The sequence below is a fragment of the Gopherus flavomarginatus genome, chromosome 13 (assembly GCF_025201925.1).
Source record: "Gopherus flavomarginatus isolate rGopFla2 chromosome 13, rGopFla2.mat.asm, whole genome shotgun sequence".
NCBI classification, from domain to species: Eukaryota; Metazoa; Chordata; order Testudines; family Testudinidae; genus Gopherus; species Gopherus flavomarginatus.
Window position 1 is genome coordinate 27,392,474 of NC_066629.1, and position 27,862 is coordinate 27,420,335.

General features: G+C 43.3%; 1 protein-coding gene across 6 annotated transcripts in view; it reads right to left on the reverse strand.

Annotated features, from left to right (window-relative positions):
* SIK3 (SIK family kinase 3) overlaps positions 1-27,862 on the reverse strand; it is a 153,268-nt gene that overhangs the window by 38,860 nt on the left and 86,546 nt on the right. For all 6 annotated transcript variants that reach the window (XM_050921880.1, XM_050921874.1, XM_050921879.1 and 3 more), the window contains 4 exons: positions 23,356-23,419; positions 12,661-12,822; positions 2,164-2,288; positions 1,018-1,141 (listed from right to left, as the gene is read on the reverse strand). In XM_050921880.1, coding sequence (XP_050777837.1) covers positions 1,018-1,141; positions 2,164-2,288; positions 12,661-12,822; positions 23,356-23,419 — 475 coding nt within the window. The remainder of the gene's footprint in view (positions 1-1,017; positions 1,142-2,163; positions 2,289-12,660; positions 12,823-23,355; positions 23,420-27,862) is intronic.

Consider the following 27,862-nt stretch of genomic DNA (forward strand, 5'->3'; position numbering starts at 1 on the left):
GTGAAGAAATGGATTTTTAAAAAATCCCTGCAGCCTCCCACCACTTGGCAAAGGAAGTGAAGATCAATTTATGGATATCTCCCAGTTGCCAATAGCTATATTGGCATGTATATAAAGTCAGCAACATATTTAATTAGATCTAACTGACTTTTAAAAGGTTAAATGTTTGAGCACAAAGAAACAGACTGGAGCCCTTTCACACATTCACAGGTGAGGCTCTTCAAGGAATGCAGTGCAGCTCAGCTTTACAGCAATGTGGCTCTGGACTAGCCCTATGCTACATTTAACTACTGACCTGCCCTAAAGGAATGAGAATAGAAAAAAATCAAGCTGCTCAGTAACTAGCTATCGGAAAAGCAGGTGTCTCACTACTCACAGAGCTGTAGACAAGGAGATCCAATACACGGCCATTTTCAGAGAGAACGTGCTTTTATTTTAAATGGAATCAAGCTAATCTTTCAGGAGAAATTCTCTATGTTGAGCCCAGAACACGCTTCATTCCAGCAGCCCATGTATCGATGTCCAGTAAGTGGACATGTACCCAAGGCGGTTCTCTCAGAAAATGAAGACAAGTTCAGGATTATCAATAGTACTTACCAGAGGGCCCACAAAATTCTCCTGCCTTTGGGAGAAATAGTAAAAGATTCCAGATTCCTAGGGCCTGGTGTGTTTTCAGACTTTCCAGTAAAAACCTGCCCTCACTAATATTTTAGTCGTGTATTGAGAGCAGTCTATGATATGCAAGGTTAGATACATGGGAGCTGAAATTTTCATAAGAAAATTGATTTAGAAGTTCTCAGAAATTCAGAAATCAATACAGCTTACATGTTAATGCTCAACCCATACAGCTACTGGATGGGTAGAAATGACTTATCTGAAGATAGAAACAAAATAAATCAATTCAGCCAGCTGGTATTGAAGCTCAACTGTTCCAAAGACACTCAGAGAAGCAAGCCTTGGATAATGCCTGAGAACAAACAGTTTAAGAAAGCTCAGTGCAAACAAATCTGGCCTTACCTGTGGACATAAAAAATGGAATGCGAAATTTCCCACTAAGCACCCTTGCCCGCAGATTCTGCAGAGTACTCCCATCGAAGGGCAGAGCACCACAGACCAGCACATACAGGACCACACCAAGACTCTGTGTTCAAAACAAAGATTTGACACACATTAGCACTGTCAAAGGGGACATGAGAGGCTCTGCAGACTGCGGGGAACAGCAGCAAGTGTAGCTTTTGGAAGAACGCAAACACAATTAGGATATTGTCACCGTTTAGCAGCCCCAAAATGATCCTAGCTCCACCTCCCAAAGATATCTATTCAAATGATAAGCCTGAGATAGGCCTGCTCTTAGGCCTCAAAAGCAAAGGCTGCAACAATCCTAAAGTCCCAGCCCTCCATCACCACAACGGGAGACTCCAGGTAGCTATCATCCCCAGCGTAAATCCACTTGGTTCAATAGAGTTACACAGTTTGTTAAATTCAGTTGTGGCTCTGTGGCAACTGTACGACCACATAGAACACACAGAGCTTAACTCATGCCGTGGTTCTTGCCACCCCTCCTGAGCCCGTTCTTAAAGTGCACAGACGATCCAGCCAGGAAAATGGACGGATGGCAGGAACTGCACGGCCACACCAAAATGGCAACAAACCTCGAACTAGGATTGTAAGGCTGCTACAGCCCTGCTTTTGCAGAGCTGTTACCAGTAAGGACAACTGTTTCCAACTACTAATGGATGTGGGATGGGAAGGCAGCTGCTAACATTCTTCTTTTGGGCCTTTTGCCTTCATCGTGCCCCTTTAAATGCTCTGTTCTGAGGGATATGATCTTTACTTGCTACAAATAACTACATCAGGTCAAACCAGGTACCAGTGAGAAGCTGGCTATTCTGCTTGTTAAGTATTAAGGGAACCTAACTCTTTTAAGACCAAATCAAAATGTACATATATTGCCAGACAACTCCTAAAATATTATATACAATGCCTTATAAAAAGCAGCATGCAATTTAATAACTGGAATAAAAATTTACATTTCTTTGAATAACACTACTTCCACAAATGGGGCCTTCCTACAAGAAGTGAATTCAGTGCTTTGGAAGCAAAGTCACATGTAAAGAGCAGGGATATGAGATCAAAGCAAAATACGATATGTTCACCGCATACCCAAATGTCAACCTTCGGCCCGTCATATTCCTTCCCTTCAAAGAGCTCGGGAGCCGCGTAGGGGGGACTCCCACACCAGGTTTTAAGCAGCTGGCCAGGTGTGAAGATGTTACTGAACCCAAAATCTGAAAGAATAATGAGACAATCGATTAAACGAGGAGTACATGACCCATTCCAACTGCTGTAAGCATCAGATGGTATTTGTGTAAGCAAACTGCTGAGAGATACAGTCCAGCGAAGTTATGTGCAATCCTACAATGGCTGACTGCCACTTAGATCCAAGACAGGAAAAAGAGCTGGAGATGATCTGTGCACTAAAGTGAAGCTGAACCCAACCAGCAAATTTGCAGCTTTTAATAGGGAATATAGGGGACAAAAACAATACAGGCAGAATGCTGACAATAGCATATATTTGCCTCATAACTTATACGCACCGTTTATCCAATCTCCTTAAAAGTGCCAGGAACTTAGCACTATTAGGACTGTCAGAATCTGCAAATACAGCCATCGCGCTTATTATAGACACTGTTCTTACTAGAGGTGTTTTTCTTCCATTTATCAGACACACGTATCCGCTCTTGCAGAAGAGACATATTCCAGCCATTAGACTTAGCATTAGGATTTCAATTTACATTCAAGAGACTCTACATGCAGATTTTACATCCGTTTCTGGCCTCCATCCTCCCAGCTGTCCATTTCAAAAATCTCACCCTCATGATCAGAGCAGGTGTTAAAGCTAGAGCTGTTGAAACCAAGATAAGTTGAAGATATAAAGCAAAGAAAATGGGAAAACTGGGTTTTTCATTTGCCAGAAAGTGCTTGATTATTTTCTGGCAACCTGAAAGCCCCAGTTATAGGGCACCTCTTCACTGGCAACATTGAAGTGCTGGTCGTGGCAGCGCTGTAACATGGCTTGTGCAGTCACAGCATCGCTCTCCCAGCACTACAAAAAACCCACCTCCACGAGGGGAATGGCTCCCAGCGCTGGTGCACTGTCTACACTGGCACTTTACAGCGCTGAAACTTACAGCATTCGGGGGGGGGGTGGGGGTTGAAGAGGGTTCATGCCCCTGAGCAAGAAAGATGCAGCGCTGTAAAGTGCCAGTGTAGACAAGCCCATAGAGGACAGCTCTGCAAACTGTTCCAGCCATTCAGAACAGCAAACAGGAAACCCTGAGACTGAAGTTAAGAGAAAAGTCTTGGTAACCAAACAGCAAACTGTGGCCGGCCAGCCAATCAATCAGATGGCATCTGTGCTCTGGGGTGATGACAGCATTCCACATTGATTGCTTTGCCGCCTCCAGGGTGCTGTCCAAATCCCCAAGGTGGTTTCTGCATGTGTCTGCACATGTGTGGAGAAAGGGGTGGAATCTGGGAGACAAAGGTCTGCATCTCATGCATACAACACTGTTTCAGCTCAGTGGATATTAAGGGTTCCCCTCCCGCACTGCATCAGCAAAAAGAGCTATGCCCAGAACATGGCATCATTCACCATTTCTTCCCTTTTTCTCTCTCCAGTCAAGGAAAAGAAAACAAAGTAGCATGATGCTGTTTACATGCCACAAACAGGAACACCTTACAAGCGGAGTACTGTCAAAGCTTATTTGCAAATTGCTTTGCCTTTGGATGTTTATGCTAATAATGCCCCAGTATGAGCAAGAATGACATTAATACATACCAGCCAGGGATCAGCAACACACTGGTTTCATAGTAGTTGCATGAGAAGCCTATCTCCACATAGGGCTTTTGAGAGAGAGAGTGTAAAGGCAGTGAAGCCAGTGAGGAAACAACTCATCTCACAAATTCGATGTGAATAAAAAAGCAGGGCACCAAGGCGCAAGAGATAGAGTACAGCTAGTAAAAATAAAAATGTCTTATGAAGAATTTAATAAATAACTTTGACCTCCTAACTGCAATGCATAGGGAATAACATTAACTTCTTTGGCCAAAGCACCAACGAAACACAGGCTCCAAGCTTTGTACTTCAAGCAGAATTAGTCTCAACCTAGTACTTTGCTAGGTTAAAAATTGCTCTCCAACAGACCAGTAGAAATATGGAGAAATGGAAAAGAAATTGGCCTTTGGTATTTATGGAAGTGGCAAGGTGTATTCAAGATGCAGAGATATCAAGAGATGAGCTCAGTCCTTTACGCTGTGAAGATTTTTTTTTTTCTACTTTCGTTTTGCGAAACTGTCATGAACATTTCCCCACCCCGGCACATAATCTACTTACCCAGGCTTAAAAATTGTGATTGATAATGGAAAAAAAAAGTTTTATTTTACTTGTTCATCAAAAGTTACTCTCCGGGAGCAAGCAGAATTATGCAGGTCTGGCTTAAAACGCTGAAAGCCCTAGCATCTGGATAGACACACTCAACTGCCGAGCATATCAGACAAGACATTCATATTTCAAAGAGGGAACTATGAGAAGAACCAACAATGGCAAGCAGCCACCTTAGGGCTTCCCATAGCTCCCATCGCCAGAGTATCTCAACGCTGCACAAGAAACCTATTTAACTTTGATGGTAACATGTTATTCCATACCCTCCAGCCCAGTGCCAACCTTCCTCCTCATTCCCATCTCAGTCCAAGCATTTCCGCTTCTCCAGCAATCTTGGCCTTTTCCCATGCTCACCCTTCTTCAGAGAGCTCTCTCCAGGATGTGTCCATAAGACTACTACCCTCTTCTCTTTCAAATGCCTACAGTGACATGTCCAAAATATTAGCCAGCTAACTGATGGGGGCTGGTCATGGTAGAGGATAACTGACAATAGTTTACACTAACTTAAAAAGAAAGAATACATTCACTTTATCCTCATCCCACCCTTCAGTCAACTGCTCGTCATCTTACAGAGAATAAAAACACCAGGGCTGTATTTCTATTAATGGAGGGGGCCCGGCACTTTGTGGTTGCTACTGTAGTACATCACACCGCATGAATAAGTACAGTTCAAGACCAAAAACTACTTCAAAAATCAGCAAACAGATTAATATCATAAACGCAAATTAATTTCAAACCCATCACTTGCCAACTCCTTGGGTTTTGCACGTTGAGAACCAAATAAATTACTCTGGCTTGGCAAAGACAATAACATTCAGCCTAAGGGGGCTGATTCACAGAAACAGCACACAGCTTGGAGTCTCAAGTCCACCTCTGCAAACCTTTGAAACGTGCTCTCATGCTTACAGTGGGACACTTGGCAACTCACTGAATTCCGACTGCCAGGCAAGCACTAAAGCCTGCAACAGTAGGCTGCACCTTTAACACACCAGGTGCAATCAAGCTGAAATGCTATTTTTTCCTCAAATGAACTGGCATGTGCTGAAGCTTCGGTAGCTAGCTGACCTTCTGAGCAAGCTGATATGGTTTGGTTTTTTACCCCTAACATTCTGCAGGACGGCCATGTGTCCCGAAGTTCTAGAGCATTCTTGGGAACCATTACCATTATTCACAGTAAGCTCTCTGCAGTTTGAGAATCAGGGGTGGGGAACAGAGAGGAGAAAGAATGACCCACAGAGGAAATGAAAGAACAAGACAGGCAACAAACCACAGCTCCAGTCTCAAAGTGTTAAAGACAGAACTTGAACAAGCTCCTCCCCACCCAATTGTTAACATGAGCAAGTCCATCATCTCCACCACAAGCTGCAGCAAACCTCAATAGCAAGTAACCAGAACTACAACCAAGTCCAAGCGGAGATTTTTTGGGAAACCATCCTGGCTAGGATTGTCCAAATGGCCATGGGAACTAAGCTCTAACCCTTGTGGGTCCTCTGACAATTCGAGCCTACATGCATAACAGGCACATTGCTATGTGGCACATACAGGCTATTGGCAAGTCTAAAAGACTCAGGCCATGTATACGAGTGACAGGTGGGTGCAGAACTCAATGACCTTGCTCAGCTCAGACACAAAACAATAGGTATAAACATCTCAGAGTATCAGCTATTTCAGTACTCCACCCAGTACTGCTGGCTGATTTTAAATGCCTGCACCTCTCCGCTCACAGTCCATTTTTAATACATTTTTCCCCTCAAAGACACCTTAAATCAGAGCATCTCATTTGACAGAAGAAACACTTGTTGAATAACTTGCGTCTGGTAGGACGTTTAGGTGGCTTTAAATAGCTTTGGTCCTAGTTGAACACCTAACAAGCTATTGTAGAAACAGTGATCTTAACTGTCACTTCAACCAAAAACATAATCCCAGGCACATATGTAAATGGGGCTAAAACAACACAAATGCCTCCTTGCTTCAACAGCATGATCAGAAAGCTCATGGTTGCTAGCCTTCGCTGCTACTCTTGAACCAAAATTATCAGTACAACAAACAGAAGAAATGTCTCAGGACTCTGGAATCAGACATGTAGGTAAGACAGCCAGCGGAGCCTAGGAGCACTGATGTTCATTATGCATTGTGGCTGGGCTTCAATGGGGAAAATAACTCACTTTGAAGAACTTCCTCTCTGCACAGCATTTCAGACCCCACAATGATTCATGCCTTTCAGCTCTACAGTGAACTAGAATCAGATGGCTCTCTTTGATATGAAGTCCTGCTGGAAATAGTTTTCCAGAACCCACCTGTGCTTAATGGACTGAGGTCAAATGTGGGGAGGAAACAGTCCTCTTAAAGCTGTGTGGAGCAAGGAGGGAATATCTGTGTATGAGGATTTTAAAAGCAACACTCTGCTTTTTAAACAAACATATTTACAGTCTACGAGCACTGCTACAGACTAAGGGAAAATACCCATTTGCCTACAGATCCACCTACTAGAGCGCAACCAGGATGCTGTCCACAAACAGAAGAAAAGGGAAAACCCCAAGGGAGCACTCTTACCACTGATTAGGACTGAACGTAGCCACAGCAGCTGTGAGAAGGGGTCTTAGGAAAGCCATTTTTATTATCTGAATCAGCTAGAAGCTGTTAGCCACTGCAGTGGAAGCCCTGCAATAGGCTAGGAGGAGGAACTCCGAGATGGACCAGTTGTGGTATATTTTAGCTCTATTTCCATAGAGCACTAGAACCAGAAGGGGACAGAACATCTGTACAATAACTGGCTTTTGCCCTCAGAAGGAGCAAGAGGCTGACGAGCACTGTTGTTAAGTGATGCCCTTACAGATGAGATCCTCTTCTGAAAGTGGCTCCCAGGAAGGCCCTGGTGTTTACCAAGTGTTGCAAGCCCTGGGTGAACTTTCTGATTGCAAGCAAAGAGAAGCACATGGCCAAAAACTTCGACTTTCACCCTTTGAGAAGATACACTGGAGAAAAACCCTCCATGGGAAGAAGAAAGCTGGGCAGCAAGGCAGAAACAACATTTGCAGGCTTAAGAAAGTGCTTTCTGTTCACCTGCAAGTGTGACTAGCAGCACTCCCAACTTCCAGTCATTGTTACTGCATTTTATTTATTGGCAATTACTTAACAGTATTGCACTTACCAATATTCAACCATAAAAAGAACACAAAGCCACATACAAAAGCCCATTACAGAATCAAAGGACCAGAAGGTACCTCAAGAGGTCACCTAGTCCAGTCCCCTGCATTCATGGCAGGATTAAATATTATCTAGACCATCCCTGTCAGGTGTTTGTCTAACCTGTTCTTAAAAATCTCCAACTATGGAGATTCCACAACCTCCCTAGGCGATTTATTCCAGTGCTTAACCACCCTAACAGGAAGTTTTTCCTAATGTCCAACCTAAACTTCCCCTGCTGCAATTTAAGCCCATCGCTCCTTGCCCTATTTTAAGGAGTTGAAAACAACAATTTTTCATCCCTCCTCCTTGTAACAATCTTTTATGTACTTGAAAACTGTTATCCTGTGCCCTCTCAGTCGTCTCTTTTGCAGACTAAACACACCTGATTTTTTCAAATCTTCCCTCATTAATCATTTTTGTTGCTCTTCTCTGGACTTTCTCCAATTTGTCCACATCTTTCCTCAAATGTGGCACCCAGAACTGGACAATACCCCAGTTGAGGTCCAATCAGCACTGAGTAGAGTGGAAGAATTACTTCTCTTGTCTTGCTTACAACATCCCTCCTAATACATCCCAGAATGATGTTCGGCTTTTTGCAGTGTTACACTGTTGACTCATATTAGCTTGTGGTCCACTATGACCCCCAGATCCCTTTCCGCAGTACTCCTTCCTAAGCAGTCATTTCCCATTTTGTATGCGTGCAACTAATTGTTCCTTCCTAAGTGGAGTACTTTGCATTTGTCCTTATTTCGTCCTATTTACTTCAGACCATTTCTCCAGTTTGTCCAGTTCATTTTGAATTATAATCCTTATCCTCCAAAGCACTTGCAACCCCTGCCAGCTTGGTAGCATCCACAAACTTTATCAGTGTACTCTCTATGCCATTATCTAAATCACTGATGAAAAAATATTCAACAGAACTGGACCCAGAACCTATCCCTGTGGGACCCCACTCGTTATGCCCTTCGAGCATGACTGTGAACCACAGATGACTACTCTCTGGGAATGGTTTTAAAGCCAGTTTTGCACCCACCTTATAGTAGCCCCATCTAAGTTGCATTTCCCTAGTTAGTTTATGAGAAGGTCATACGAGACAGTATCGAAAGCTTTACTAAAGTCAAGATATGCCACATCTACCACTTCCCCCCATCTACAAGGCTTGTTACCTTGTCAAAGAAAGCGATCAGGTTGGTTTGACACGATTTGTTCTTGACAAATCCAGGCTGACCATTACTTATCACCTTATTATCTTCTAGATGTTTGCAAACTGATTGCTTAATTATTTGCTCCATTATCTTTTCAGGTATATTCCGCTTACAGAGCAACAGGAGCTCACTAGGCAGTTCACACTGGCAGGAGTTGGGGATTTTCCCATTACCCTCGAATGGGTGATTTGCAAGTTCCTGTGAAACTGCAGAAGCTGGAGATGCTTTGCACATTATGCCAAAGATCAGACATAATGCACTTGGACAACACTAACTGTCTCACAGCACACTACTTCCCACAGAGCTACACATGCAACACAAAAAGAACTGCACAAATCACCCCTTTGCTTGCTTTTTATCTTGTATACTTTGAGAGGCAGCATAGCCTGGTACTCAGAACGGAGGACTGGGAAACAGGATTTCTAGATTCTGTTTCCAGCTCTGCCAGTGACGCTGTGACCCAGGATAGGTCACTTCAGCTTTCTGTGACTCAATCTCAGTCTGTGAAATGAATAAAGAACAGACCTACCACATGGGGGCTTGTGAAGCCCTTGAAACACTCAGTTGAGGGGAGCGATAAAAGTAATATCATCTGTCTCACAGGGAAGAGGTTTTTACTTTAGAGATTGTTAAAGGGCTTGGAAGAAAGGTTCTGCTTATCTTTCATCCTGTCTGTACAGTTCTATGTATTTCTCAAGTATTCATTCTGGGGGGTCCTGCAAGAAAAAAAAAAATCAGCTGCTACCACTTTTTGTTCTTGACCTAACAATCACCGGTGTCAAATTATAATTGATGGGATCTAGGGACAAAACTAAATACTTGGAAAATCCTGTACTGTAAATCAGCTTTTCCAGGCTGTTCTTCAAATCACTAGTAAGTTTCCCTGCCAAGTAAAACAAAACTACCACATGGGTGGGAACTATCTTCTAGAGACCATTCTGGGAGCAGAGACTGGGAAAGAGAATAGTTTCCAGCTTCTTTAGGTTAAGAAAGTTTCCACAATTTTCAAACATTCACATAACTTGTCAGCATGTTCATATGGACATTTCTTCAGGGAATCCGGCTGCATTTCAGATTCTGCCAAAGTTATTTCTGAAGAGTTTTTTTTAAAAAGAAGAATTGTACATGCAGGAATTTTTCCCACTCATCATAAAAGAGAAGGCCTAAAATTATTTACAAGCGTATTTGCATATAGCAGACATAAGAATATACATCAATCATAAAAAAGGCTCTGATTTTGTCATGCATTTTTAGTTAATTTCATGGCAGAGATGCAGGGGGACCCTCTAGTCATGGAAAGATGTCACCCAGAGGAGTGTTGGAACATGAGCCCAGCCCTGCAGCAGCACCTCTGGCTCCCTGCTCCAAACATTGTGACCTATGCAGGTTTGGGCTCTTCACCTTTCCGTCTCCATCAGTCTGCCACTCGCATGCCACTGTCTGCTCTAAGAGTATCTTAATTGTAAACAGTGATAAGCAAAAAGACTAGGAACAACATATTTGTAAAGAAAGTTAAATTCTTCTGTCAGACTTGTGACCAAAATACTGCGATTTAAACCTAGAAAATGTACATCTCGAGATGCCTGCTCACTGAAAAAAGTTCTTAAACTTGGTAAATCAGGTCAGTATTAAAATTGCTCCCAGACTGAGTAGTTCTGTGCCAAGTCACAGCCTGAAATAAGTTTCAGTCAAGTTATAAATCCTTCTAAAAGGCATTCTATAATTAAAATGCTGACAAACCTTGCACTATTTCAGCCCTGCCAGGTACTACAATATGGATATTCACCTAACCATTGAAAAGGAAAATGCACACACACATTATAGAGGGGAAAAATAAATACACAGAGAGGCAGAGAAAGCAATCATTCACACTGGACATCAATCATATGTGCCACCACCGGCGCAGCTGTTAGCATTACACTCCGGTCACTGGGCTAGGAGAGAAAGATGAATCTGAGGCGCTCTCCATGGATGCCTATTTATCAGGACAGCATGGAGCTCTTTCCATAGCTTTGGCATTTGCTGGGATCCATGCATCAATGGAATTAAATGGATGCTATTAGCCATCCCAAAAGGAAAACCTGTATGGTGAGGTGACCAAATGGATACAAAATCTGCCTTTGTTTTGAGCAGACATTTACACATATCTAAGGGTATGTCTACATCTACAATTTTGCAGCGCTGGTTGTTACAGCTGTATTAGTACAGCTGTATAGGGCCAGCACTGCAGAGTGGCCACACTTAGAGCAACCAGCGCTGCAAGTGGTGTTAGATGTGGCCACACTGCAGCGCTGTTGGGCGGCTTCAAGGGAGGTTTGGGGAACGCGAGAGCAAACCGGGGAAGGAGACCAGCTTCGCCGCGGTTTGCTCTCGTGTTCCCCGAACCCCCCTGCAAACCGCAGGGAAGGAGACCTGCTTGCACGGGGGTTCGGGGAACGCGAGAGCAAACCGGGGAAGGAGACCAGCTTCGCCGCGGTTTGCTCTCGCGTTCCCCGAACCCCCCTGCAAACCGCAGGGAAGGAGACCTGCTTGCACGGGGGTTCGGGGAACGCGAGAGCAAACCGCAGGGAAGGAGACCTGCTTGCTCGGGGGTTCGGGGAACGCGAGAGCAAACCGGGGAAGGAGACCTGCTTGATTACCAGAGGCTTCCTCAGGTATGCTGGGATACCTGCTTATTCCACGGAGGTCAAGAAAAGCGATGGTAAGTGTCTACACTTGATTACCAGCGCTGGATCACCAGCGCTGAATCCTCTACACCCGAGACAAAACGGGAGTACGGCCAGCGCTGCAAACAGGGAGTTGCAGCGCTGGTGATGCCCTACAGATGTGTACACCTCCTAAGTTGCAGCGCTGTAACCCCCTCACCAGCGCTGCAACTTTGTGATGTAGACAAGCCCTAAGTGACATTAAGGATTAGCTGGTGTATCCTGATCTAAGCCCAGAGAGCTTAGGCGGTAGACTGACCTCAGCCTCTCTGGTAGCAAGTCTGTGGAGCTGGACAGATCAGACACATTTTCATACTGGGAAGCAATACAGACATGAAGGTCTGTGTGACAACAGTTTAGAGAGTGCCTGCAACATGGGCGTTACTGGAAGGCACGCTAGCTGAAAAATATCCACCCATTCCACCAGGACTTACTGATGCATGCCAGAACAACAGAGGCTCCTATCATTGTGCAAAGAGCCCGTTGCTGGAAAGGTGTATGTGGCCTTGTTGGATCGTCTTCAGCTTTCCACTCCATTCTTGATATACTGCTAAGGGAGACACTACTGTGGTGATTTTCTCTCTTCAACATGAAGAGAACGGAATTGATCAAAATCTCTATTTTCTCTCACCTCTCTACCCCTAAACTTTGTCTTTATTTTTTCACACACTCTGCCTGTCGTTCACCCTGCCCCACTTTTGAGAAACCCTAAACTGAGAACAGGACTCAGCCTCTAGTTGCATCTCGCACACTGGAAAGGGGATTGGAACACCATAGCTTTTGTAACACCAGGACTGCCTGCAGAGTAAAAGCCCAGTGTTTAGCAGCATGAAGGGGGATATAAATCAACACTCTATAATTTATCAGAGCGGTAGCTGTGTTAGTCTGTATGCATAAAAACAACAAGGAGTTCGGTGGCACCTTAAAGACTAATAGATTAAGGTGTCACTGGACTCCTCATTACTCTATAATTTGTCATTTGCTGGCTTTGGGCCACACCGAAATCTTAAGTTTCCATTAACTGCACTGTGCTTCCTTCTTTCTGAATAGCTTAAACAGTGAGTGCCTCCATTTAACAGCGGTTGCCTTACTCCTCCTCCGCTAGCCCCCAGCTCACCTGCTATTTTGATGTTAAGGTTAGCATCCAGCAGCAGATTCTCTGCCTTCAGGTCTCTGTGAACTATGTTACAACAGTGACAGAAGTGGACAGCAGCTACAATCTGCTTGAACTTTCTCCGAGCTTCTTTCTCGGCCATCCGTCCATGGGCTACCAGGTGATCTGCAGGGGACCAAGAACAGAACAAATGGTTATTGGCACAGGGAAGACAGGCAGGAAATGGGCACTTGGTGTACTGCTAACAAGAAATGTAGAGGGATGAAAAATAAAATGAGCGGTATTTCTCCGTGACATAGTCTCCCTCCATTAAGAAGAAGTACAAGCTTCAGTCCAAGTAATGCTTAGGTTACTGGAGAGTGCTAAAACTCACTGAGAATAAGAGAGCATTTTTCAGTTACAAGGGGCATGTTTTCATGGGGACAGATGATACTCAGAACTAAGGACTAACTACTGCACTTTCACACTCACAGTCATCAGAGGAGGAAAGGAAGAAACCACCCAGCAAGGGGTTGTGCCTACTCCAGGGTCCTCCTTACTAAACAGGTGCAAGACTGGGAGTTATGGTAGGGCTAATAAATGTCACTACGACAATTACTCATGCTGTCTGCAAACCAAGAGAAGTGTCATGAGACTGGAGGCTGGTCTACACTTAATAAATAACTACACTCAGCTGTACAAGTAAAGATACATTTTGGAAGTATTAAACCTTCTGTGCAAGGCTCAATCCAATCTCTATTCAAGACCAAGATACCATCCAACGTGTGTGGGGGGTAGACTGGCAGAGTATCCCACATCTCCCTACAGAACCATCTGGTGCCGGCCAGTGTCAGAAACAGGATCCTGAACTGCATGGCCCTTAGGAATTGCCAGAGTGGATCAGACCCATGTTCCTACAATATAAAGGCTCACATTTTATCAACAGGATTCTCGTGACTAAACCGGGGTAGGCAACCTATGGCCCATCTGCTGAAGGCAGCACGCAAGCTGATTTTCAGTGGCAGTCACGCTGCCCGGGTCCTGGCCACTGGTCTGGGAGGCTCTGCTTTTTAATTTAATTTTGAAAGAATCTTCTTAAACATTTTAAAAACCTTACTTACTTTACATACAGTAGTTTAGTTATATATTATAGACTTCTAGAAAGAGACCTTCTAAAAACGTTAAAATGTATTACTGGCATGTGAAACCTTAAATTAGAGTGAACAAATGAAGATTTGGCACACCACTTCTGAAAGGCTGCTGATCCCTGGACTAAACCCTACACACAGAGGAAGAATAGGAGTACAACTCCCTAATGTATGCCCAGATGTATTTCATTTCTACAATAAATTACTGAAGTGAGGAACATTTTTAAATTTGTATCCAGGAATTTGCCACTCTGTGCCTTCAATGCTTCCTCAAATTTCTAGGTGTTTGCTGTTTTAATAAGTGACACTGATGTTTTTATGTATCTGCACAAGTGTCATGGAGTGAGACTTTCTGCATAACTAATTCATCATTACAAAAGTCAGGTAAATACAGCTCCTGGACAAAGTCTGGCTACTTAGACATTTTGTTGGAATACTACCTTAAAAAAAATTAAGAATTTCATTTCAATGTAACATCTGCTGAAGCTGGGCTTGTTGTTGGAGGTGTCCTGTCCAAATACTGACGCAATTTGACCCTACTTTGCTGATAAGATCAGAATGGGAGGTGGCATGACTGCAAGCCAAGATAAAACAATACACTTCACATTTAAACACCTTTACAAGGATAAAGCTTTAAAAAGACAGGATTCATCCCAAGAGGAATTGTGTCAAATTACTTGGCTCTCAGTTTTGGAGACAGAATTTTCAACTGGCAGAAATACAAACCCCAATCCACAGGTCTAGCCGTCTAGCCAAGTACCTTGATGCTTCTCCGCAAGTGTGCACCAGGGCAGGAAAGATGGACAACGAGATGGGGAAAGCAGCTAAATTATTGTAGACAATTGAGACTGTCAAGGGGAAGCATCTCTCAAGAGCCTAAGAGAGATTTCCTTGAGGCTGCGCCAAGAAAAGTAGTATTCAAAATCTACCTCTCCTATTTAATTACAGCAGCAGTTCTCAGTCTGTGACCCATGGATCATTCAACATTCACAGAGCACTTGGAGACAGTCTGAACAACTGGCAGGTTATACTACAGTGGCTCCATCTCCTTGCTTCTATCTTCTACTACAGGCATTCCATGCTCATCTAGGTAATTGAGGAGACAGAGAGGAAACAAGAGCCAGAGCCTCCATCAGAATTATTAGAAAAAACAAAAGCAGTTTCCTAATATTTCTTTGCTCTGTAAGGAACCACCCTAAGTGTTGCATGATTTGCAAATGGAGTAGGAGGAATTTCCCACAAGGGGACCACACTTAAAAAGCATGAGGAATCCTGGTATGAGGCACACTAACCAAATATCCCAATATTTACAAGTTATCATGTTTCCCTTACAAGTGGGAAGAGCAGCTCCATAGACAACTCTATACCATTATCCTAACTTGGGCCCACTCTCTACAGCAGCATGCATCAGGAACAGCTACACAATAGTGCATTTGTTTCATGTGTTTCAGAGATCCTCATCAGATTTAAAAAGCTGGAACATAGCTACTGCTTGAGATATGAAAAAGCTACTGTAAATTAACAACACTAAGTGGACATACAGTTCATGGGACCTACTGGAAACAAACTACAGCCTCAAAGTCTGAGACATTTGGAGCGCTCATTCACTAGCTTTAAGTTGTGACTTTCTTGTTCAAAGCAAGAAGAAAAGAAGTTAAGGACATGCCCATGATCCTTCATATCCTCCAGGTTAGCTACACAGCACTGTGCACCATAGTGGGGCTAAAAATCAAGTTATGGAACAGATTAAGCAAGCACCAAACAAAACGCATGGGTACTTTTCCTTCTTCCTCCTGTTTCTATATACTTCAGAGATTATATAACTGTTAGCGCCTAGACACCTTGAGAAGGAGTTCAGAAAGAAAGTGTGATAGGCTACAGGAATGCTCTCCAATCCCCCACTCCCATGAGGAGGGATGCCAGCATCACACAATCTGTGAAAGCAGACAGAAATCATTGACCCCTTGTAAGGATGCTTTATGAATGTACATTGCAACGAAATGTAAAAAATGAAGGCTTGACATCACATCCTCCCACATTTTGAGAGACCATTTTAAGTGAACCGCAAAAGGCCCCCAAGTCCAAGGCCTGTTTGCTTCGAAATATTTTACTTCATCAACTGCAATAATTGGAGAGCTTGAAAGAGAAATCCGTTCTGGAGAATAAAAACAAACCACTTCTGAAGGTTCCCCATCAGGTGGCTGCTTTGCCAAACCACCCATTAATTAAAATACTAGAGACATAATTGTCTTGCACTAAATACCAATTACAAAGATACATCAAAGCACTTCTACTTGCTTCCGATGAAGAGTAATTCATTTCTTTGGGGGCTGACTTCTAATGCAGTTGGATAGAGTCTGATTAATTTCCCCCCAAAAAGTTGCCATTTAAGTTTTATTTATTCCTACAGCCATGTATGTAGTAAGCACATCTGCAGCTAGTCTTGGAAGGGGATACATCCCGTATTATGATGTGACCCTTCAAACATTTCCTGCCAAGTAGTCCCAACAGATCCCATTAAGCACTAAGCTTTACCGTAGGTTCTTTACTCATGTGAGTTGTCACACTGACAAATGAAGCCTGGTTCAATGTAAACACTCCCATACAGGCTATGGATCATGTCCCAAGCAAATCAAATAACTCAGGTGCTTCAGTCTTTGCAGGATTGGGAACATCATTTGCAAATGTAGTAAACACACCTGATAATGCAAAACTCCAGATTCTGGTCTCTCAACACTGAAAATTCACATGTGCATTTCAAAAGGGTTCTCAAGCGTCAGTACTGAAGGCAAGAAATCAAACTAACTATTCAATAAGGACTATTTCTGGAAGGTTCCCATGAGCATATTATGCTCTATCTAGATTCAAATACCAATGAGGATGAAAACATGCAAGAATAGAAACTGTACTTCGGTCATCGTTAAAACCACATTTCACAACTTAGAAAACAATTGCCATTTCAGGACTTCCGTTTGTACACATTTCAGCTCTTCTAATCAGGTTCTAAGAAATGTAATCAATCAGATCCCACTACTTACAAACAGACTGGAGAGATGACATGACTTGTCATTTAAGACCAAAGCTTGTTTATTAACAGAAACAGATTTTGGGACGGAGTTTGGGATTGCATAAGAAGCAATCTCCTGTCACTCCATACTCAGGTCAGCTTCTGCTATGACAACTGCCATTTTTACTGATTGTTTTTCAGCTTCCTTAGGAATCATTTCTTAGAACGCTACCCTAACATTCAGATTGACACACACATTTTGGTTTAATAAAAACACTTCAGAGTTTGATTCTTAAATGAAACTCTCCCAGACCCGTCTGCAGACATAGCACTGTCTCCTCTTTCAGCTCGTACTGCTTCATTAGACTGCAAAAATTCCTTTAAACTTAGATGTGAAATTTCACTTCCATGAAGAAAGCCAGAGTGGAGGCCTGTCCCTGAGCTTTGCACGTAGGCACTGCATTTTCAGAAATGCTGACATTTCTGTACAGGCTCTAGAAGCTACAGAATACTTCACATACCACTGAAGGCAGCTGTATTCTGCAATTAACCATTACCAGCTTAGTCTGCAGAACATCTCTTGTGCGAGGCAGGTCACACATGGCCTGAATGTTGAGCTGGGGGCTAGCCACCTTAGTCCTAAGTGCATCAAATCCAGCAGCACAGGATCTTGCTGCTGAGTCCCAGGCATTCAATGTTATCCTCAAGTCTTGTCTTCTGACCAGAAAGCCATGTGTGACTCCACTTCAGGTTCTGTTCTAAAAGGGTCAGTCACTGTCCTCCATAGATCTAATACCAAGAGACCAATCCTGCTCCTGCTGACTTAAACAGAAACAGGACCAGGCCCAAAGGGAAAAGGCATGAGGCACAGGGACACACTCCTGGTTCAACAATACACTCCTTGCGCATGACCTAGTCAAGTGGCTTCCCTATCTGTAAAATGAGGATAATACTGATCTATCACATGGAGGACATGTGACATTTTAATAAAGTCTTCAGGGTACTTGGAGAACCTGTGATTAAAAGGTCTTAGAGCCTGACATTCTAGCCAACCCCCTTTCCATGACTGCACATCAGGAGCCTCATCTTACATTTGTATAATGGTAGCACCTAAAGCTCAGGTTCACTTGTGCTAGATGATGCACACAGTGAGAAAGTTTCTGCCATATTATCCACCTATTTTACATTAATGGATAAGATGACGATGGATAAGGGCACTGGACCCACGAAGTTTAGGTTTTAATCCTGGTTCTGCCGATGACATGCTGAGAAACCTGGGAAAGTCACTTCTCTCTGTGTGACTCAGTTTCTCTATTTGTAGAGTGGGGATAATGATACTTCCCCAAGCTACAGAAAGTGCTGTGGAGATCTACTGATGACAAGCCCTATATAAGAGCTAGGTATTAAATATTTGAAGAAAAGAATCTTGCGAGTTATTTTAAGTACATCTCTTCACTTCATTTTTGTAATTGAGGGTTGCTGAGTATTTTTGTTGTTGTTAAGTATCAGAGGGGTAGTCGTGTTAGTCTGGATTTCTAAAAAGCAACTAAGAGTCCTGTGGCACCTTATAGACTAACAGACGTATTGAAGTATGAGCTTTCGTGGGTGAATACCCACTATTCACCCACGATAGCTCATGCTCCAATACTTCTGTTAGTCTATAAGGTGTCACAGGACTCTGTCACTTTTTGTTGTTGTTGTTATAAATAATAAATAATAATAATAATTGGAGATATACCAAATCTCCTAGAACTGGAAGGGACCTCGAAAGGTCATTGAGTCCAGCCCCCTGCCTTCACTAGCAGGACCAATGTTAATTAACGTTAACAAGTAAATAACTGAAACGGAAACATGCGTTTAGCCCATTCTCTGCTTGACCTCTCAAACAAAGGAATGCTGTCAAGATAGGTGGAACAAAAACGTGACCTACCTTTAAGAGGTACACATATTTGTTCACACTGTCAAGCTGCCAGCTTGTGTGCATACAGAACGTGTACAGGGCACAGAACACAATAACGTGCTCTGACCCTACAACAAACCACAAGCAGCTCTCCATCGCTCCTGCTCACTGTTGTGCCTGGCTGCGTTCATTCTTGAAATGAACGATCACATCAATCTCAGCTGAATCAAAGACCTCGTTTACATATGAGCCATTTGGAGGGCTTCTCAGCACACACTGAGCCTGTCTAATGAAAGCTCAAGTAAACAAGTCCAGCAGCTCTGGCTGAGGCTAGGCAGGACTACAGCTCAGAAGAGCTAACAAGGGACAAAAACAGCTAAGCTTTTGAATGTTAACGTTCTTGAATACTGACACCCTTCACAGCCACACCCATTTACAGACATTATCATCCCTTTTCCAGTTCAAGAACTGAATCCTATACTCACTTTGTGTAAAAAGTTACATTCTGAAAAACTTCTGAAAAAATCTATTTAGACTTCAAAAATCACTTCAAGTCACTTTACACACACAAAAGCGTACAGTATGCAGAAATGTATAATGCAATACCTCACATGATACAACTGAAGTGATCCTTATATAGAGCAAGGTTTCTTTCTTGACATTTTCTGAACACAGAAAGTTATGGTTGCACTCTTCCCCCTTATTTGGGGGTTCAGTGCAATGGTTTCACTTTAAAACTTGGCTTGTACAGCCACAGATACTCAGAAAGCATTAAACAAGCAACCAAAACTCTCACACCACAGACATTTAGCACAGAGGGGATCTCCCTGGTGTTCCATAACAGTAGATAATGGGACTCTTGATGAGGCTGTTCCACCAGTGCACCCTGTACCCTGCTGTGATTTTTGCCATGTTATGAGCATGGAAAAATATTCTACTTCTACAGCTGTAGGAAGGGAAGTATAGTTCTTGAGCTGCAACCATACAGCCTATTCCAAGCCTGTTTACCCACATATTTTGGCTAGATTACCAATGGAAATTAAAAGTCACTTACAAAAAACACTGAATAAGTTAAACCTTTCCCCTTCTCCAAGAACACCTTAGTCTTTTTATAGTAGCTGCACTGTAAATGAATAGCAGGGAGTTATCACTACAGCTGTTGTGAGAAGTAAGACTTCTCCAAAGACATTCACAGTAAATCCAGTGACTCCAAAAGCAGTAGATACTTGAATGAAAGGAAACCTGGTAAGCAAATTTTACCTACAAAAAAGATCTGTCTTATCCCTCCTGATTTCCAACCTTAGAATGACCCAAAGCACAGAGCATAAATGGATTTGAAGGCAGCGCGCAGTCCATGCAGACTATTTCTCTTGACAGAACGAAGATAAGAGATTCTCTTCAGTGTTGTAGATGCTAATGATTGCAAGGGAAGATTATTTTCCAAATGGGCTTCTGTTTGGTTCCCTCCCCACCCCCAATAAATTGCTTCCCATGTTAGAACAAAATGTCTCACTGGCTACTTTGTCTCACAGGAAACTTTGCTGGGATTCTGGCTTCACTCTCAGATATAAAGGTGGGAGTTAATGAACCTTATGTGTAGTTTGAAAACTGTCAGAACCTACTAGATGAGGTAGACATTGACATGTACCTTCTAGTACATAACTGATAACTCGATTCATCTGCTCACAGCCACACGAGGCTATAGTACAGGGCAATGTACTGTACATCAGCAATTCTAATGATCTGAATTTACTACAGCACAAAATATTTAAGAAAACAATTAGATTTTCGCTTTCTATTAATGTACAGGGCTATTTTTGTACCCAACAGAATTCTTCCAAGTCTGCATATGAGCTTGCTAGTACGTACACAGTTACGGGTAAGTGGGAAATACTTGGATTATATCTTCCAAATTCAACAAGAGGAAGGGGGTACAGAGATATTTTACCTCTTTGCAGTGACCCACAGAAAAGCAAAGCCTCCTACTGTGTGCACGTGAGGTACACACAATACTGCTACTTTGTAGGAGGTGATCATTATAGTAAAGAGTAAGCTGAACTTCACAAGTTTGCAGAATTATGGGGAATTCGACAGTATTTAATACATAATTAATGGCAACTTATGTTTCGAGCAGGGGTTCTTAACCTTTTTTTGAAATCATGTCCCACTTTTGTTTTTTAAGCTTGGAGTTTGCCACCCACCCTAATAATAATGAGAAGGCTACTGCCACCTAGCATTGCTAATGCATTTGTATAGCAGAGGCCAGACAGATTGCCTAAATCAAAATGTACGTCAAGTGATACTATATAAAACACACCTAATCTGTCACTCAGTCTCAATGCCACTCACTCAAGTTTAGCCCGGCAACCTGTCCATCATGAACTAGAAGGCTCGTTGTGCACCCCGCCCAATTTGAAAACTGCTGCTTTGGAGAGAGAGCAGAAGGCTCAGCAAAGTTAGGTTTTCATACAATCTACACTTGTTGATTATCAGTTATAACTTGTTTCCTACTTAAGTTGCTTCTTCCTTGGAGAAGCAGGAGTCAAAGGAGCAATGGGGGATAATGGGAGAAGTAATGGATGTAGTTTCTTCCATTAATAATTACTGAGTCATTAGCTATTAATTACAAAGGCACTGAGAACATGTCATTATGTTAGACATTTTATTTTATTTATTTTTAAAAGGTGCTTTTTAAGGCTACCAGAACCATTACCAGCAATTTATCGTTCAAGTCTCTGGTTATGTACACACAGATTTTTGGTTTGCTTTCTCTAAAGGAGGTAGTATTGTCTAGACTAGCAGAGCAGGGACCATGCACAGACCAGAGTATTGTCTCAGTCAACAGCCCAAGGTCACATATAGTGATTTATTCAATATCTCTGTGCCTCAGCTTCAGTAATACTCGCCTACATCCCAGGAGTCCTACAAGGACTTTGAGATCCTTGAGTAACACATACTATAGAGGTGCCAAGTATTGCTTTACTTGCTGCTGAGAACTGAAGCATCTGCCTTCCCTCTCCAACATGTATCAGAATAGCAAGAAAGCTGCTCAGACACAGCAGATATTGCTTACCGCACATTACGGCCCTTCCCCATATGACAAGAGTTCAAATAGGAGCATTTTCCTGGGATCCAGGTAAAAGGAACAACAGTTAGGATAAAACGTGAAAAGAATTTTATAGCACTTAGCAGATTTCAGCTCCCAGGAGGTGCTTCTGTGCTGGCTAACTTAGACTTTACTTTTCAGATGAAGTTTGTAATTTTGCCACAATGACTTTGCTGTGAATTGGTGAATCCCAGATTCCTTAAGAGCTTTGTCCTTTGTCGCACCCTAACATCTCCTCCAGCAAAGTCAGAGCCTTTTCTTATTTTCAAGGCAAACACGAATGTTGGCGTTAAAAGAGACACAATAATCTCAGTATTGACTGAACAGGAATAAGACAGAGAAGACTAAATAAAGAAAGAGAGAACTCTTTGGCTTTAGCAGATGTGTCTCTAGGTTTCGCTCCACACCGAGATCAGAACAATATTACCTAGAACTGGGTTTAAACAAAGTTATTAGTGTGATTTTCGGGCCTGTATTCCTGACCAAAGTGAACGAGGATTTTTTCCTGAGACTCATGCTAGATAAACTGATACAGACCAACATTGCAAAATACTGACTCCGTTACCTGGGGCAAAGAACTTTGACATGTGAGTAAAATACCATCAGATTTTTCAGTAGTCATCACTGTAAAAAACAATTTTGTGATTTTAAGAGACAGTTATATAATATGGTTTTCAGACAAACACTGGTCAAGAAAACCCAACTAGAACACTGTTAGCAAAAAACTGAGTTTTAAAATGGATGCTTCCAGGCTCTAGATTGCAGGGCTAGCGGGTCATAAAAAAAATATCAGAAATCTCAGAAATCATATGATCTGAAGTAGGGCCGGCTCCAGGTCACAGCGCGCCAAGTGCGTGCTTGGGGCGGCACGCCACAGGGGGCGCTCTGCCGGTTGCTGGGAGGGTGGCAGGCGGCTCCGGTGGAGCTGCCACAGGCATGGCTGTGGACGGTCCGCTGGTTCAGCGGCCCCGGTGGACCTCCCGCAGACACGCCTGCGGAAACTCCACCGGAGCCGCCGGACCATCTGACCCTCTGCAGAAACGCCTGCAGGAGGTCCACCGGAGCCATGGGACCGGCGAAGCGCCCCCCCCCCCCCCCCCGGCGTGCCGCCATGCTTGGGGCAGCGAAATTGCTAGAGCCGGCCCTGATTTGAAGTATAAAAGATGGCAGAGCTGCAAGACGGCCCGTCAGCTTAGAGGTCACTAATATCAGACACCACCGCAGCTGCAGCCAAGAATCTCACATTACAGCTTGCCAGGAAGTGAAGTTTTTAGCACCTCTTTAAAAGGCAGCTCTGAAACCACTACGCAATACATTTAATCCCCAGTGTCAGCATGCAGATGAAGAAAAATGGAACTGCCTCTCCATCCCCCTGAGAAAACACAGAGACGATGCAACTTTAAATGGTATGGTTTAAGTTAAATTATTTTATTCTTTATTCCTTTGTCAAATGGAAGTTTCCATGGCTGAAGGACAGGGGACATGAGGCAGCTATTTTCAGCTTACTGTAGTTCACCAAATACAATATCTGATTAAAGAATGCAATAAACGTACTTACCAAATATCTCCCCTCCGCTAGCATACTCTGTCACCAGATAAATCATCCTCTCCGTCTCCATAACCTGGACACACAAGGATACAAAGTGACAGCTAAAGAGACTTCCCAGCGCAAAAGGAAATGAAGCTAATTGGAATTTTCTTTTGTTACTTGTAACTGACACAAACTGCTTTCAGCAAATTAAAATTAAGTGGATTGCAATGCTTTATAGAGCAATGGTGGGGAGGGGGAAAAAAGAATGATTATTAAAGGGGCTATTTTAAACACTACTTCAATCATTTTGAATCCTACCCACAAAATATTCAGTTGCTAGTCTCCACTTGTTTCAAGAACCTCAGAGACTTCTCTGGGCTGCCAAGACTGAAAAGTTCACCTTTGGATTATTCATTCATCACTCTAAAACACTCAAATAACTGGACACTTTTTTTTTCTAAAGGAGGGACTACCTGCAGCATTAGTAAGTGACTTTCAAATGACTCAAGATCTATCAATCATAAAAGCTCAAGATTGGCTCTAGGGAATCTTCACATTTAAGCAAGAAGATAATGCCAATCGTTCTAAAAGCCTTCCAGGGCTCTGGGTGGGCACAGAGCTCTCTAACAAATGAAGGCCAGTTACAGTATCAAGGCTAGTTCTCCCGTTTTCAGCAAGGCAATTAAAAATGTCAAAATTAGTCCCAGGGAAAGGGGGCTTGCTCTAGTGACCATAGAATAGATGACCAGGCCACCGTAAATTTCTCCATGGACCCAACATGGTAACATCACTCCGCCCAATAGGAGCTCGCCGAGATAGCTGCCCTGGTGTATACCAGACTACGCCAAAACAAGCCGAGGGTGCAGGAAAGGATTTCAGTTTAACTAAGAGGCACAGCCCCAAAATAACATGTTTTAAATAGGCCAATTTCTTGACCTCTTACTATCAACACTAAGAGCATTAATACTAAGAAGATTCCAAATCTAAACTTTCTTTTAGCTATTCATGCTCAGGGCTCAAAACACTCACCCACCTGAACGTGGAGTAGACAGAGCAGAGTGGCTGGAGCTCTGTGCTCCTTCCCATGAGGGAAGGGGCAAGTCTGGGAGCAGATGGACACACGGGCATTGATCCTTTCAGAGGAGGGACATGTAGAAGAAGAGAACAAAGCAGCCTGGAGCCACTGCTGCTATTTTATGCCAAGAGAAGGAAAGCCAGGGAGAAGAGTGGCTGGACGAGTTGCATTTTTGCTCCGGATGGAGAACAAGGGTCAGGGAGTAAGGCAGCCCAGGTGCCACTACTGGTTTAACTGGAGGGAATGGATCTTCTAGCAGCAAGCTTCAAAGTGTGCCCACGAGTGCGTATGGGTGACTCCACGTGGGTAAGCTGGTGGATGTAGGTAAAAGTAAGAGTTTGAGGGGATAAATTAAAAAATTACAGAGTCCTTCTCTGTTGTGATTTCCCTCTCCTTCCTTCCATTTCCTCAGAAATCCGAAAGAATTTTAGTATTAATGCATTTGCACAAAACAGAGAGGGACATCTCCGGGGAAGTAGAAGGAAGGAGAGGGAAATAAGCATGTGAAGGGAAAGAGGGAGCATTACACTCAAAGCACCGTAGCAAGATCTAAGGGGGGGGTGGATTTTCAAAAGCATTTGATGGATTTAGGAGTACAAATCCCATTGACATGGAACGTGTACACCTAAATCATGGTCGTACTTGTGAACTTCCTTCCCCCAGGACTGATAAGAAAGCATGGAGAGACGCCCAACTGAAACAGTTGGCCTAAGAAAGGCCAGAGACAGAAAGCTACCTTTCACATGTTTATTAAATAGGAAGTTGGCTGACAATGCACAATTACACACAATACATTGATCTTTTACTAGTTTAAATTGCATAGCAGCGGCTTTGGCAACAGTAGCTTTTATGAGCACGGCAGCACAGTTTTTCCATCATGGCTTCAAGGACTAGTCCTTGGGCAAGCTGGTCTCTGGGAAATTTTCCAAGCCTCAATTATGCTATTAATTTTACACATTGCTTGAAACTTGGAGAACAAAAATTAAGGAAGTCAGTTTCATTTTCCCATTCTCAATGTTGAAACAGTTGGACTGCAAACCCTTCAGGTGAGCTTGGTTTAACATCCATATTTCTGCAGGATTTTTAAAGTCATGAAAACAGTTTGATTGCGTTAATTCTTATACAAAGTCTAAATAGTCAGCGACATTTGAGATGACAGTTCCTCTCATGCTGAGAGAGACAGTAAGCACATTGGCTCTTGTTAAGAGTTTGGGCTTGAAACGTGCAACCTTCAGATTAAAAAAGAGGTCCAATCTGGACAATTGCAGCTCTTTAACCAGCAGGTTGTGTTTCTTTTCTCAGAAAAGCTAATGAATGAGTGCAGCAGAGACAGACCCTTAGATTCAGAATGTGCCATCCAGCTTTACACAATTGTCATGTGATGTGGTTAACAGTTACCACGTAACAGTTACTCCACATACGTGCAAACAAAACATATGGGTGTTTTTTACATCTTTCTGTTTCCAAACAAACCTGGTCTCTTACATTTTTTCAGGTACTGGAGACACCTTCTCCTCTTGCATTTTATTGGTTTTGAGTGTTACAAACCTAAAGAAAGGTGTGATTCAGATCTTTAATGAATGTCTGGGGAGGAAAGGCTTTCATGACAAGAGAGCTTTGATTTCAGGTTTAGCAGGTGTTTTTTAACAACTATGCACCATTTCAAAAATCAGAATATAACTTCTGCGGAAAGCACCCTATAGAACAGTCAGCTGAAAACCATCACACAGAGGATGCTGTGTTCTAACTCTGGTGGAGTTGAGACATGGCTGTAAGCGCTCGGCGTATTCTGTCTAGGGCTTTATATTGCATAAAAAGGGTTGACAAGAGCTTTTGGCTCAAAAAAGTGTAACCGACACCAGCTCTTCCAGAGACAATACTGCCTGTGCATTGTCACCCTGTACAACTCTTCAAATGGCTGTCACAGGCATCTCACACATGGCTCTTTGGCCAAGGTATCAAGTCATTAACCTTTTCCACCCGAGATTCTCAGTTCTAGTTCCTCTGAGTCTAAATAGCCACTGACTGCAGTGAGACATGAACTAGAAGCAGCTTTGCCTAAAGCAGACAGCAGCCGTTGCTAGGAAAGGGCAGTCTCTACCAGTGTCCTCTCTTCTTGGCAAAGATATAGAACCCCCCCATTAAATCACAGGGGAAATTAGCCCCTAAATATTGCAACTGATACCCCAAATGTTCAAACCGTGTTGCCAGCCAGCAGAGACAAGCAGGGCCGGCTTTAGGAAGTGCAGGGCCCAATTCGAACAGTTTCGACGGGGCCTCAGCAGGGATGACTAAAAAAGAAAAACACCACACGTAAAAAGACACATGGGGCTTGTACTCACTGGGTGGTGCTCCGGGTCTTCGGTGGCACTTCGGCAGTGGGTCCTTCATTTGCTCCAGGTCTTCGGTGGCACTGAAGGACCCACCGCCGAAGTGCCACCGAAGACCCGGAGTGAGTGAAGGACGTGCCACTGAAAACCCAAAGCACCGCCAGGTAGGTAAAAATTGAAAAGGCTTCTAGCCAGGGAAGGGATTCTCACTGGCCGCGGGGCCCGATTCAGGAGGAATTGGTGGAATAGGGCTAAGGCCGGCTCTGGAGACAAGTAGCTACAGATGCCACAGCAGACTTTTGGTTCTAATGCATCTCTGGCAAGCCAGTCCATTCTCAAACTGTACTTAATGCACGCCCAGCCTGAGAAGAGAACAGCATTTTCCCCTCTTCATGATCCAGATCTCAGGAATGACAGATAGACAAGTTTGACAGAAGCTCTCTCTGCTTTCCAATTTAATCCATTGTTTTTAAAGCAGGAAATAAAGGGATCCTACTTGTTAATTCTATTTCTGCATCTTCAGCTCAGCAGATTGTAGCTGAACGGTAGTTTCGCTTCAGCCTGTCACCCAACAGGCAATATTGGCAGGATACAGGGAAGGGAGTCCTTTTCCACATCTCACTAATGGCCTGGTCAAGGAGGTCCAGGACCAGGACCTTTTACAAGACAGGGAGGGATAGCTCAGTGGTTTGTGCATTGGCCAGTAAACCCAGGGTTGTGAGTTCAATCCTTGAGGTGGCCATTTGGGGATTGGTCCTGCTATGAGCAGGGGGTTGGACTAGATGATCTCTTGAGGTCCCTTCCAACCCTAATAATCTATGATTTAAAGTTTCACCAAGGGTTTAGTCTCCAATTAGTTCTCCATTCACTTCACTGAGGTGCCACATCACTTCTGGCCTCCACAAAGGGTCTGGATCCCCTCTGCTGTCCTACTTGACTCTTTAGTGAGAGAGGCACTGCCAAAGCAGTCTGTACAAACCCACACCATTGCTCATCCCACACTGCACGCCGTGGGGACCTTTCCCTAGTGCTTTTTGCCAAGTAAGGAAAGCCAGAAAAGCTGGAGAAAAACCTGCAACAAAATACTGGAGTGATGCTACCGCTGATACTGCCAGTGATCACCTTCCAA